General features: G+C 51.1%; 1 protein-coding gene across 1 annotated transcript in view; it reads right to left on the bottom strand.

Moving 5' to 3' along the window:
- LOC137366790 (polyhomeotic-like protein 1) overlaps positions 1–14,637 on the bottom strand; it is a 19,829-nt gene that overhangs the window by 3,909 nt on the left and 1,283 nt on the right. Inside the window, exons 2-6 of the mRNA XM_068028420.1 lie at positions 14,397–14,554; positions 11,255–11,360; positions 10,868–10,976; positions 9,965–10,118; positions 1,664–1,889 (exon numbers count right to left, since the gene is read on the bottom strand). Of these exons, the coding sequence (XP_067884521.1) occupies positions 1,664–1,889; positions 9,965–10,118; positions 10,868–10,976; positions 11,255–11,360; positions 14,397–14,554 (753 nt within the window). The remainder of the gene's footprint in view (positions 1–1,663; positions 1,890–9,964; positions 10,119–10,867; positions 10,977–11,254; positions 11,361–14,396; positions 14,555–14,637) is intronic.

Below are 14,637 nucleotides of genomic sequence, written 5' to 3' on the forward strand. Positions count from 1 at the left end.
AACTTTTGACCTCCATCAATCTTGACTTGTCACTTCTTTGTAAACAACTTCTCCAGCTAGTTCTCTGTTGTTTATTGAACTGAAATTCAGGTGGTTTCCCGGAAAGACTTGTTTGCCCCCACAAGATCTCTCAGTGCCTCTTTTAAAATACATTCCCAGGGACTGTTTTTCAAAGTCAAATGACCTTTACGTTTACAAGGGGTGGCGCAGTGGTTAGCATCGCAGCCTCACAGCTCCAGCGACCCGGGTTCGGTTCTGGGTACTGCCTGTGCGGAGTTTACAAGTTCTCCCTGTGTCTGCGTGGGTTTCCGCCGGGTTCTCCGGTTTCCTCCCACAGGCAAAGACTTGCAGGTGATAGGTAAATTGGCCATTGTAAGTTGCCCCTAGTGTAGGTAGGTGGTAGGAGAATGGTGGGGATGTAATAGAGAATATGGGATTAAACTAGGATTAGTATAAATGGGTGGTTGATGGTCGACACAGACTCGGTGGGCCGAAGGGCCTGTTTCAGTCTGTATCTCTCTATGACTCCCTTTGAAAACCCCAAAGTTTAACATTTCTTCAATCTTTCAAAAATGAACCCTCACAAAAATTTAACAAAACACAGAGGCACTTTCATAACATACATACACAGTGCGAGATACACACACACACACAGAGCGGGACACGTGTGTGTACATACACATGCACACAGCGAGACACGTGTGCATACACACACATGCAGAGCGAGACGCACGTGTGCGCACACACAGCAAGACGCGTGTGCGCACACGGAGCGAGACGCACGTGTGCACACACAGCAAGACACGCGTGTGCACACACATGGAGCGAGACGCACGTGTGCACACACATACAGAGCGAGACGCACATGCACACACACACACACAGAACGAGACACACACACAGAGAGCGAGACACACACACACACAGAGCGAGACACACACACACACACACAGCGAGACACACATACACAGAGCGAGACACACACACACACACACACACACACAGAGCGAGACACACACACAGAGCGAGACACACACACACACAGCGAGACACACACACACAGAGCGAGACACACACACACACAGCGAGACACACACAGCGAGACACACAGACACACACACACAGAGCGAGACACACACACACACACACAGAGCGAGACACACACACACAGCGACACACACACACACAGCGACACACACACACACAGAGCGAGACACACACACACAGAGCGAGACACACACAGCGAGACACACACACACACAGAGCGAGACACACACACACAGCGAGACACACACACACAGAGCGAGACACACACAGCGAGACACACACACACACAGAGCGAGACACACACACACAGAGCGAGACACACACACACAGAGCGAGACACACACAGCGAGACACACACACACACAGAGCGAGACACACACACAGCGAGACACACACACACAGAGCGAGACACACACAGCGAGACACACACACACACAGAGCGAGACACACACACACAGAGCGAGACACACACACACAGAGCGAGACACACACACACACACACAGAGCGAGACACACACACACACACACAGAGCGAGACACACACACACACACAGAGCGAGACACACACACACAGAGCGAGACACACACACACCAAAGAACAGACATGATTTCTCACCAGGTAACGAAGAGATGAATTCATGAACTTGCTCGACAGTCCAGAGTGCCGGAGTCCCACTCCGGAAGTTGGGGTTGATGCCCATCAGGTCTGGCATTCCTGTAGCGCTGCTGTTTGACTCCCGGTCGCACTGCAACTGCCTGAGCTGAAGCAGGTTCGGAGAAAGGGGCGACACGGATTCATCATAGCTTGAATTATCAGACACCCGACTAGATTCCTCCTGATTCTGTTCAAGACAGAGAGAGGCAGAGAGTGGGGTTAATCCTTGTCATAGACCAGAGTAAGTGAGACAGAGACCTGGGAAGACAGAGAGAGAGAGAGAGAGAACGAGAGAGAGACCTGGGAAGACAGAGAGAGGGAGAGAACGAGAGAGAGACCTGGGAAGACAGAGAGAGAGAGAGAGAGAACGAGAGAGAGACCTGGGAAGACAGAGAGAGAGAGAACGAGAGAGAGACCTGGGAAGACAGAGAGAGAGAGAGAGAGAACGAGAGAGAGACCTGGGAAGACAGAGAGAGAGAGAGAGAGAACGAGAGAGAGACCTGGGAAGACAGAGAGAGGGAGAGAGAACGAGACAGAGACCTGGGAAGACAGAGAGAGGGAGAGAGAGAGAGAGAGAGACCTGGGAAGACAGAGAGAGGGAGAGAGTGAGAGAGAGAGAGAGAGACCTGGGAAGACAGAGAGAGGGAGAGAGAACGAGAGAGAGAGAGAACGAGAGAGAGACCTGGGAAGACAGAGAGAGGGAGAGAGAACGAGAGAGAGACCTGGGAAGACAGAGAGAGAGAGAGAGAGAGAGAGAGAGAGAGAGAGAGACCTGGGAAGACAGAGAGAGGGAGAGAGTGAGAGAGAGAGAGAGAGACCTGGGAAGACAGAGAGAGGGAGAGAGAACGAGAGAGAGAGAGAACGAGAGAGAGACCTGGGAAGACAGAGAGAGGGAGAGAGAACGAGAGAGAGAGAGAACGAGAGAGAGACCTGGGAAGACAGAGAGAGGCAGAGAGAGGCAGAGAGTGGGGTTAATCCTTGTCATAGACCAGAGCAAGTGAGACAGAGACCTGGGAAGACAGAGAGAGAGAGAGAGAGAACGAGAGAGAGACCTGGGAAGACAGAGAGAGGCAGAGAGTGGGGTTAATCCTTGTCATAGACCAGAGCAAGTGAGACGGAGACCTGGGAAGACAGAGAGAGGGAGAGAGAGAGACCTGGGAAGACAGAGAGAGAGAGAGAGAGAGAGAGAGAGAGACCTGGGAAGACAGAGAGAGAGAGAGAGAACGAGAGAGAGACCTGGGAAGACAGAGAGAGAGAGAGAGAGAGACCTGGGAAGACAGAGAGAGAGAGAGAGAGAACGAGAGAGAGACCTGGGAAGACAGAGAGAGGGAGAGAGTGAGAGAGAACGAGAGAGAGACCTGGGAAGACAGAGAGAGAGAGAGAGAGAGAGAGACCTGGGAAGACAGAGAGAGAGAGAGAGAGAACGAGAGAGAGACCTGGGAAGACAGAGAGAGAGAGAGAGAGAGACCTGGGAAGACAGAGAGAGGGAGAGAGAGAGAACGAGAGAGAGACCTGGGAAGACAGAGAGAGGGAGAGAGTGAGACGGAGACCTGGGAAGACAGAGAGAGAGAGAGAGAGAGAACGAGAGAGAGACCTGGGAAGACAGAGAGAGAGAGAGAGAGAGAACGAGAGAGAGACCTGGGAAGACAGAGAGAGAGAGAGAGAGAGAGAGACCTGGGAAGACAGAGAGAGAGAGAGAGAGAACGAGAGAGAGACCTGGGAAGACAGAGAGAGAGAGAGAGAGAGACCTGGGAAGACAGAGAGAGGGAGAGAGAGAGAACGAGAGAGAGAACGAGAGAGAGACCTGGGAAGACAGAGAGAGAGAGAGAGAGAACGAGAGAGAGACCTGGGAAGACAGAGAGAGAGAGAGAGAGAACGAGAGAGAGACCTGGGAAGACAGAGAGAGAGAGAGAGAGAACGAGAGAGAGACCTGGGAAGACAGAGAGAGAGAGAGAGAGAACGAGAGAGAGACCTGGGAAGACAGAGAGAGAGAGAGAGAGAGACCTGGGAAGACAGAGAGAGGGAGAGAGAGAGAACGAGAGAGAGAACGAGAGAGAGACCTGGGAAGACAGAGAGAGGGAGAGAGTGAGACGGAGACCTGGGAAGACAGAGAGAGAGAGAGAGAGAACGAGAGAGAGACCTGGGAAGACAGAGAGAGAGAGAGAGAGAACGAGAGAGAGACCTGGGAAGACAGAGAGAGAGAGAGAGAGAGAGACCTGGGAAGACAGAGAGAGAGAGAGAGAGAACGAGAGAGAGACCTGGGAAGACAGAGAGAGAGAGAGAGACCTGGGAAGACAGAGAGAGGGAGAGAGAGAGAACGAGAGAGAGAACGAGAGAGAGACCTGGGAAGACAGAGAGAGGGAGAGAGTGAGACGGAGACCTGGGAAGACAGAGAGAGAGAGAGAGAGAACGAGAGAGAGACCTGGGAAGACAGAGAGAGAGAGAGAGAGAACGAGAGAGAGACCTGGGAAGACAGAGAGAGAGAGAGAGAGAACGAGAGAGAGACCTGGGAAGACAGAGAGAGAGAGAGAGAGAACGAGAGAGAGACCTGGGAAGACAGAGAGAGAGAGAGAGAACGAGAGAGAGACCTGGGAAGACAGAGAGAGGGAGAGAGTGAGACAGAGACCTGGGAAGACAGAGAGAGAGAGAGAGAGAACGAGAGAGAGACCTGGGAAGACAGAGAGAGAGAGAGAGAGAACGAGAGAGAGACCTGGGAAGACAGAGAGAGGGAGAGAGTGAGACAGAGACCTGGGAAGACAGAGAGAGGGAGAGAGAACGAGAGAGAGACCTGGGAAGACAGAGAGAGGGAGAGAGTGAGACGGAGACCTGGGAAGACAGAGAGAGAGAGAGAGAGAGAGAGAACGAGAGAGAGACCTGGGAAGACAGAGAGAGAGAGAGAGAGAACGAGAGAGAGACCTGGGAAGACAGAGAGAGGGAGAGAGTGAGACAGAGACCTGGGAAGACAGAGAGAGGGAGAGAGAACGAGAGAGAGACCTGGGAAGACAGAGAGAGAGAGAGAGAACGAGAGAGAGACCTGGGAAGACAGAGAGAGGGAGAGAGTGAGACGGAGACCTGGGAAGACAGAGAGAGAGAGAGAGTGAGAGAGAACGAGAGAGAGACCTGGGAAGACAGAGAGAGGGAGAGAACGAGAGAGAGACCTGGGAAGACAGAGAGAGAGAGAGAGAGAGAACGAGAGAGAGACCTGGGAAGACAGAGAGAGAGAGAGAGAGAACGAGAGAGAGACCTGGGAAGACAGAGAGAGAGAGAGAGAGAGAGAACGAGAGAGAGACCTGGGAAGACAGAGAGAGAGAGAGAGAACGAGAGAGAGACCTGGGAAGACAGAGAGAGAGAGAGAGAGAACGAGAGAGAGACCTGGGAAGACAGAGAGAGAGAGAGAGAGAGAACGAGAGAGAGACCTGGGAAGACAGAGAGAGAGAGAGAGAGAGAGAACGAGAGAGAGACCTGGGAAGACAGAGAGAGAGAGAGAACGAGAGAGAGACCTGGGAAGACAGAGAGAGAGAGAGAGAGAACGAGAGAGAGACCTGGGAAGACAGAGAGAGAGAGAGAGAGAACGAGAGAGAGACCTGGGAAGACAGAGAGAGAGAGAGAGAACGAGAGAGAGACCTGGGAAGACAGAGAGAGAGAGAGAGAGAGAGAGAACGAGAGAGAGACCTGGGAAGACAGAGAGAGAGAGAGAACGAGAGAGAGACCTGGGAAGACAGAGAGAGAGAGAGAGAGAACGAGAGAGAGACCTGGGAAGACAGAGAGAGAGAGAGAGAGAACGAGAGAGAGACCTGGGAAGACAGAGAGAGAGAGAGAGAGAACGAGAGAGAGACCTGGGAAGACAGAGAGAGGGAGAGAGTGAGACGGAGACCTGGGAAGACAGAGAGAGAGAGAGAGAACGAGAGAGAGACCTGGGAAGACAGAGAGAGGGAGAGAGTGAGACAGAGACCTGGGAAGACAGAGAGAGAGAGAGAGAGAGAGAGAGAGAGAGAACGAGAGAGAGACCTGGGAAGACAGAGAGAGGGAGAGAGTGAGACGGAGACCTGGGAAGACAGAGAGAGGGAGAGAGTGAGACAGAGACCTGGGAAGACAGAGAGAGAGAGAGAGAGAGAGAGAGAGAGAGAGACAGAGAACGAGAAAGAGACCTGGGAAGAGAGAGAGAGAGAACGAGAAAGAGACCTGGGAAGACAGAGAGAGGGAGAGAGTGAGACAGAGACCTGGGAAGACAGAGAGAGAGAGAGAGAACGAGAAAGAGACCTGGGAAGAGAGAGAGAGAGAACGAGAAAGAGACCTGGGAAGACAGAGAGAGGGAGAGAGTGAGACAGAGACCTGGGAAGACAGAAAGAGAACAAAGAAAATTACAGCACAGGAACAGGCCCTTCGGCCCTCCAAGCCTGCGCCGATCCAGATCTTCGATCTAAACATGTTGCCCATTTTCTAAGGGTCTGTATCTCTTTTCTTCCTGCCCATTCATGTATCTGTCTAGATACATCTTAAAAGACGCTATCGTGCCCGCATCTACCACCTCCGCTGGCAACGCGTTCCAGGCACCCACCACCCTCTGCGTAAAGAACTTTCCACTCATATCCCCCCTAAACTTTTCCCCTCACTTTGAACTCGTGTCCCCTAGTAATTGAATCCCCCACTCTGGGAAAAAGCTTCTTGCTATCCACCCTGTCTATACCTCTCATGATTTTGTACACCTCAATCAGGTCCCCCCTCAACCTCCGTCTTTCTAATGAAAATAATCCTAATCTACTCAACCTCTCTTCATAGCTAGTGCCCTCCATACCAGGCAACATCCTGGTGAACCTCCTCTGCACCCTCTCCAAAGCATCCACATCCTTTTGGTAATGTGGCGACCAGAACTGCACGCAGTATTCCAAATGTGGCCGAACCAAAGTCTTATACAACTGTAACATGACCTGCCAACTCTTGTACTCAATACCCCGGCCGATGAAGGAAAGCATGCCGTATGCCTTCTTGACCACTCTATTGACCTGCGTTGCCACCTTCAGGGAACAGTGGACCTGAACACCCAAATCTCTCTGTACATCAATTTTCCCCAGGACTTTTCCATTTACTGTGTAGTTCACTCTTGAATTGGATCTTCCAAAATGCATCACCTCGCATTTGCCCTGATTGAACTCCATCTGCCATTTCTCTGCCCAACTCTCCAATCTATCTATATTCTGCTGTATTCTCTGACAGTCCCCTTCACTATCTGCTACTCCACCAATCTTAGTGTCGTCTGCAAACTTGCTAATCAGACCACCTATACTTTCCTCCAAATCATTTATGTATATCACAAACAACAGTGGTCCCAGCACGGATCCCTGTGGAACACCACTGGTCACACGTCTCCATTTTGAAAAACTCCCTTCTCCTGCTACTCTCTGTCTCCTGTTGCCCAGCCAGTTCTTTATCCATCTAGCTAGTACACCCTGGACCCCATGCGACTTCACTTTCTCCATCAGCCTGCCATGGGGAACCTTATCAAACGCCTTACTGAAGTCCATGTATATGACATCTACAGCCCTTCCCTCATTAATCAACTTTGTCACTTCCTCAAAGAATTCTATTAAGTTGGTAAGACATGACCTTCCCTGCACAAAACCATGTTGCCTATCACTGATAAGCCCATTTTCTTCCAAATGGGAATAGATCCTATCCCTCAGTATCTTCTCCAGCAGCTTCCCTACCACTGACGTCAGGCTCACCGGTCTATAATTACCTGGATTATCCCTGCTACCCTTCTTAAACAAGGGGACAACATTAGCAATTCTCCAGTCCTCCGGGACCTCACCCATGTTTAAGGATGCTGCAAAGATATCTGTTAAGGCCCCAGCTATTTCCTCTCTCGCTTCCCACAGTAACCTGGGATAGCTTCCATCCGGACCTGGGGACTTGTCCACCTTAGTGCCTTTTAGAATACCCAACACTTCCTCCCTCCTTATGCCGACTTGACCTAGAGTAATCAAACATCTGTCCCTAACCTCAACATCCGTCATGTCCCTCTCCTCGGTGAATACCGATGCAAAGTACTCGTTTAGAATCTCACCCATTTTCTCTGACTCCACGCATAACTTTCCTCCTTTGTCCTTGAGTGGGCCAATCCTTTCTCTAGTTACCCTCTTTCTCCTTATATATGAATAAAAGGCTTTGGGATTTTCTTTAACCCTGTTTGCTAAAGATATTTCATGACCCCTTTTAGCCCTCTTAATTCCTCGTTTCAGATTGTGCCTACAATCCCGATATTCTTTCAAAGCTTCGTCTTTCTTCAGCCGCCTAGACCTTATGTGTGCTTCCTTTTTCCTCTTAGCTAGTCTCACAATTTCACCTGTCATCCATGGTTCCCTAATCTTGCCATTTCTATCCCTCATTTTCACAGGAACATGTCTCTCCTGCACGCTAATCAACCTCTCTTTAAAAGCCTCCCACATATCAAATGTGGATTTACCTTCAAACAGCTGCTCCCAATCTACATTCCCCAGCTCCTGCCGAATTTTGGTATAGCTGGCCTTCCCCCAATTTAGCACTCTTCCTTTAGGACCACTCTCGTCTTTGTCCATGAGTATTTTAAAACTTACGGAATTGTGATCACTCTTCCCAAAGTAGTCCCCGACTGAAACTTCAACCACCTGGCCGGGCTCATTCCCCAACACCAGGTCCAGTATGGCCCCTTCCCGAGTTGGACTATTTACATACTGCTCTAGAAAACCCTCCTGGATGCTCCTTACAAATTCTGCTCCATCTAGACCTCTAACACTAAGTGAATCCCAGTCAATGTTGGGAAAATTAAAATCTCCTATCACCACCACCCTGTTGCTCCTACATCTTTCCATAATCTGTTTACATATTTGTACCTCTATCTCACGCTCGCTGTTGGGAGGCCTGGAGTACAGCCCCAACATTGTTACCGTACCCTTCCTATTTCTGAGTTCTGTCCATATTGCCTCACTGCTCGAGTCCTCCATAGTGCCCTCCTTCAGCACAGCTGTGATATCCTCTTTGACCAGTAATGCAACTCCTCCACCCCTTTTACCTCCCTCTCTATCCCGCCTGAAGCATCGATATCCTGGGATATTTAGTTGCCAATCGTGCTCTTCCTTCAACCAAGTCTCAGTAATAGCAATAACATCATACTCCCAGGTACTAATCCAAGCCCTAAGTTCATCTGCCTTACCGACTACACTTCTTGCATTAAAACAAATACACCTCAGACCACCAGTCCCTTTGCTTTCATCATCTGCTCCCTGCCTACTCTTCCCCTTAGTCACACTGACTTCATTATCTAGTTCCTTACAGGGTTTAGTTACTACCTCCTTACTGTCCACTGACCTCCTCATTTGGTTCCCATCCCCCTGCCACATTAGTTTAAACCCTCCCCAACAGCGTTAGCAAAAGCACCCCCAAGGACATTGGTTCCAGTCCGGCCCAGGTGTAGACCGTCCAATTTGTAATAGTCCCACCTCCCCCAGAACCGGTCCCAATGTCCCAAAAATCTGAACCCCTCCCTCCTGCACCATCTCTCAAGAGGGAGCGAGTGAGACAGAGACTTGGGAAGACAGAGAGAGAGAGAGAGAGAGAGCGAGACAGAGACCTGAGAAAACAGAGAACGAGACAGAGGGGGGAGATGGTGGTGGAGTAGTAATGCCACTGGGTTATAATCTGGAGAACCAGACTAATACTCTCGGGAAATGGGTTCAAATCTCACCATGGCATCTGGTGGAAATTCAATTAATTAATTTCAGGGCGGCACAGTGGTTCGCACCACAGCCTCACAGCTCCAGCGACCCGGGTTCAGTTCTGGGTACCGCCTGTGCAGAGTATGCAAGTTCTCCCTGTGACCGTGTGATTTTCTCCGGGTTCTCCGGTTTCCTCCCACAGCCAAAGACTTGCAGGTTGATAGGTAAATTGCCCCTAGTGTAGGTAGGTGGTAGGAGAATGGTGGGGATGTGGTAGGGAATATGGGATTAATGTAGGATTAGTATAAATGGGTGGTTGATGGTCGGCACAGACTCAGTGGGCCGAAGGGCCTGTTTCGGTGCTGTATGTCTCTATGACTCTATGAGACAGAGACGTGGGAAAACAGAGAGAGCGAGACAGAGACCTGGGAAGACAGAGAGAGCGAGACAGAGACCTGGGAAGACAGAGAGAGCGAGACAGAGACATGTGAAGAGAGCGAATGAGAGATGGAGGGAGGAGAGGGAGACACACCTAGCATTGGGTAGAGCCAATCCGAGCCCATTCCGTTACCTTGAGATGTTTCTTGGGAATGTTGATGCGGACACTGTCTCCGCTTCCCTTCCGTGTTGTTCTGCGTCCGATCCGGGAATCACTGTCCTTGTGTAACTGGCTCAGTTTTTCAACTGTGAATCGTCGCACTCCCTTCCTGCAGCTGACATTATACCTGCAGCACACGGGATCTAGTCAGTGCCCAGCCATGTGGATCCGGTCAAGATTCAACCACACGGGATCCAGTCAAGCTTCACCCACACGGGATCCAGTCAGTATCCCACCCACACGGATCCGGTAAGACATCACCCACACAGGATCTGGTCAGACCCCACCCACACGGAATCGGTAAGACATCACCCACACGGGATCCGGTCAGACCCCACCCACACGGTATCCGGTAAGACGTCAGCCAGACGGGATACAGTCAGAGCCCCACCCACACAGGATCCGGTCAGTGCCCCACCCACACGGGATCCAGTCAGAGCCCCACCCACACAGGATCCGGGTAGAGCCCCACCTTCATGGGATCCGGTCAGTGCCTCACCCACATGGGATCCGGTCAGACCCCGCCCACGCGAGAACCGGTCAGACCCCGCCCACGCGGGATCCGGTCAGACCCCGCCCACGCGGGATCCGGTCAGACCCCGCCCACGCGGGATCCAGTCAACACCCTGTCACATGGGATCAGGTCCATGCCCCACCGTGCGGGATCCAGTCAGTGATTCCACCACACAGGCTCACACAAACACCAGCACCACTGAACAAGCACCAATAGTCGGCAGGGGAGAAAGCAACCTGAGCCTAGAGCTGACCCCTGATCCCGCGAGGTTGAGAGGTCACTGTACGACCCTTGATCCCCCATGGCTAGAGTTGACCCTTGGCTTGTGGATGGATTTGACCTTGGGCGACCTCTGACCTTACCTCTTGGCACAAGCCATGGAGCAGAATCTCTTTGACCTCTTGAACTTGTCCGCCTGTTCGAGCCGCCCACAAAACTCACATTTCAGCATCTCCGGCTCGACCTCCGACCCTGAAACAAGGGGAAACCTTTAACCACTGACCCTGAAGCAAGTACAACCTTTAACCTCCGACCCTGAAACAATACCAAGTAGACATTGGACAGTAACAGGGTCAGAAAGGAAAAGACGACCAAGGGCAAAAATCACATCATAACAAAGTGTCTGACACCCACCCCCATCCCCTCGGACAGTGGCTGGGGTTAACACTGGCTCCCCCAGAAGGTGAAAGGTCAGACTTTGAGAGGATCGGTTGAAATACAGAGAGAGAGAAAGCGAGTCTCCAACATACCTTCCTGCCGCAGGGTCTCCCGCTCGGGTGGCTGAGCCTCGGGCTGCAGGATCGGAGGATCCTGCTGTTTCTGTTTGCTGTCGGCCGAGGCAAGCGCAGAGTCAACCTAGAGATAGAGAGAGAGAGAAATGCACAGGTCAGAAAGAGAGAGAGAAATGCACAGGTCAGAGAGAGAGAGAGAGAGAAAGAAATGCACAGGTCAGAGAGAGAGAGAGAAATGCACAGGTCAGAGAGAGAGAGAGAGAAATCCACAGGTCAGAAAGAGAGAGAGAAATGCACAGGTCAGAGAGAGAGAGAGAGAGAAAGAAATGCACAGGTCAGAGAGAGAGAGAGAAATCCACAGGTCAGAAAGAGAGAGAGAGAAATCCACAGGTCAGAGAGAGAGAGAAATCCACAGGTCAGAGAGAGAGAGAGAAATCCACAGGTTAGAGAGAGAGAGAGAGAGAAATCCACAGGTCAGAAAGAGAGAGAGAGAAATCCACAGGTCAGAGAGAGAGAGAGAGAGAGAAATCCACAGGTCAGAGAGAGAGAGAGAAATGCACAGGTCAGAGAGAGAGAGAGAGAGAAATCCACAGGTCAGAGAGAGAGAGAGAAATGCACAGGTCAGAGAGAGAGAGAGAGAAATGCACAGGTCAGAGAGAGAGAGAGAGAGAAATGCACAGGTCAGAGAGAGAGAGAAATCCACAGGTCAGAGAGAGAGAGAGAGAGAGAGAAATCCACAGGTCAGAGAGAGAGAGAGAGAGAGAGAAAGAAATCTACAGGTCAGAGAGAGAGAGAGAGAGAGAGAGAAATCCACAGGTCAGAGAGAGAGAGAGAGAGAGAAATCCACAGGTCAGAGAGAGAGAGAGAGAGAGAGAGAGAAATTCACAGGTCAGAGAGAGAGAGAGAGAGAGAAATCCACAGGTCAGAGAGAGAGAGAGAGAGAGAAATCCACAGGTCAGAGAGAGAGAGAGAGAGAGAAATTCACAGGTCAGAGAGAGAGAGAGAGAGAGAGAAATTTACAGGTCAGAGAGAGAGAGAGAGAGAGAGAAATCCACAGGTCAGAGAGAGAGAGAGAGAGAGAGAAAGAAATCTACAGGTCAGAGAGAGAGAGAGAGAGAGAAATCCACAGGTCAGAGAGAGAGAGAGAGAGAGAAATCCACAGGTCAGAGAGAGAGAGAGAGAGAGAAATCCACAGGTCAGAGAGAGAGAGAGAGAGAGAGAGAGAAATTCACAGGTCAGAGAGAGAGAGAGAGAGAGAAATCCACAGGTCAGAGAGAGAGAGAGAGAGAGAAATTCACAGGTCAGAGAGAGAGAGAGAGAGAGAAATCCACAGGTCAGAGAGAGAGAGAGAGAGAGAAATTCACAGGTCAGAGAGAGAGAGAGAGAGAGAGAAATTTACAGGTCAGAGAGAGAGAGAGAGAGAAATGCACAGATCACAGAGCCCAGAGAGGGACAGGTCAGAGAGCCTAAAATATAATGAGACACAGATGAATGGACGGAACAGGAGGCAGGTGAAGAGGCAGAACCTACCCAGAGAGAGATAAAAACAAGTGACAGATTTCAAATCAAATGCACCCGCACAGGGGCCGGAGACACTTAGCCTGTATCTAACCCCCCACCCCGTGCTGTACCTGTTTGATGGGGGACAGTGTAGAGGGAGCTTTACTCTGTATCTAACCCCCCCGTACTGTACCTGTCCTGGGGAGTGTTTGATGGGGGACAGTGTAGAGGGAGCTTTACTCTGTATCTAACCCCCGTACTGTACCTGTCCTGGGGAGTGTTTGATGGGGACAGTGTAGAGGGAGCTTTACTCTGTATCTAACCCCCGTACTGTACCTGTCCTGGGGAGTGTTTGATGGGGGACAGTGTAGAGGGAGCTTTACTCTGTATCTAACCCCCCCGTACTGTACCTGTCCTGGGGAGTGTTTGATGGGGACAGTGTAGAGGGAGCTTTACTCTGTATCTAACCCCCCGTACTGTACCTGTCCTGGGGAGTGTTTGATGGGGACAGTGTAGAGGGAGCTTTACTCTGTATCTAACCCCCGTACTGTACCTGTCCTGGGGAGTGTTTGATGGGGACAGTGTAGAGGGAGCTTTACTCTGTATCTAACCCTCCGTACTGTACCTGTCCTGGGGAGTGTTTGATGGGGACAGTGTAGAGGGAGCTTTACTCTGTATCTAACCCCCGTACTGTACCTGTCCTGGGGAGTGTTTGATGGGGGACAGTGTAGAGGGAGCTTTACTCTGTATCTAACCCCCCCGTACTGTACCTGTCCTGGGGAGTGTTTGATGGGACAGTGTAGAGGGAGCTTTACTCTGTATCTAACCCCCCGTACTGTACCTGTCCTGGGGAGTGTTTGATGGGGACAGTGTCGAGGGAGCTTTACTCTGTATCTAACCCCCGTACTGTACCTGTCCTGGGGAGTGTTTGATGGGGGACAGTGTAGAGGGAGCTTTACTCTGTATCTAACCCCCGTACTGTACCTGTCCTGGGGAGTGTTTGATGGGGGACAGTGTAGAGGGAGTTTTACTCTGTATCTAACCCCCGTACTGTACCTGTCCTGGGGAGTGTTTGATGGGGGACAGTGTAGAGGGAGCTTTACTCTGTATCTAACCCCCCGTACTGTACCTGTCCTGGGGAGTGTTTGATGGGGACAGTGTAGAGGGAGCTTTACTCTGTATCTAACCCCCGTACTGTACCTGTCCTGGGGAGTGTTTGATGGGGACAGTGTAGAGGGAGCTTTACTCTGTATCTAACCCCCGTACTGTACCTGTCCTGGGGAGTGTTTGATGGGGGACAGTGTAGAGGGAGCTTTACTCTGTATCTAACCCCCCCGTACTGTACCTGTCCTGGGGAGTGTTTGATGGGGACAGTGTAGAGGGAGCTTTACTCTGTATCTAACCCCGTACTGTACCTGTCCTGGGGAGTGTTTGATGGGGACAGTGTAGAGGGAGCTTCTACCCTCCTGTATCTAACCCCCCGTACTGTACTGTCCTGGGGAGTGTTTGATGGGGGACAGTGTAGAGGGGCTTTACTCTGTATCTAACCCCCCGTACTGTACCTGTCCTGGGGAGTGTTTGATGGGGGACAGTGTAGGGAGTTTTACTCTGTATCTAACCCCCCCGTGCCTGGGTGTATTGTCAATTGTTTAGTACTTACAGGGAAAGGTTCTGCACCCTCCTGTATGACAAACCCCTCGATGACGTGTGTGAGGATATGAGGTTTGACAGATATGAGGTTTGACAATAGCCTGCGGGGGTTTAATGTCGCCTCCGTGCCTTGTGGTGACTTTGAGTAAACTGGGGGCAGTGAGGCTGCTGATTGAGGTGAGGACGGGAGGTCCAGAGTGGATCAGCTCCCCTTTATCTGTGGAGAATCAACAGTGTAAACAGGTTAATGA

The sequence above is a fragment of the Heterodontus francisci genome, unplaced genomic scaffold (assembly GCF_036365525.1).
Source record: "Heterodontus francisci isolate sHetFra1 unplaced genomic scaffold, sHetFra1.hap1 HAP1_SCAFFOLD_1201, whole genome shotgun sequence".
In the NCBI taxonomy this organism is placed as follows: Eukaryota; Metazoa; Chordata; class Chondrichthyes; order Heterodontiformes; family Heterodontidae; genus Heterodontus; species Heterodontus francisci.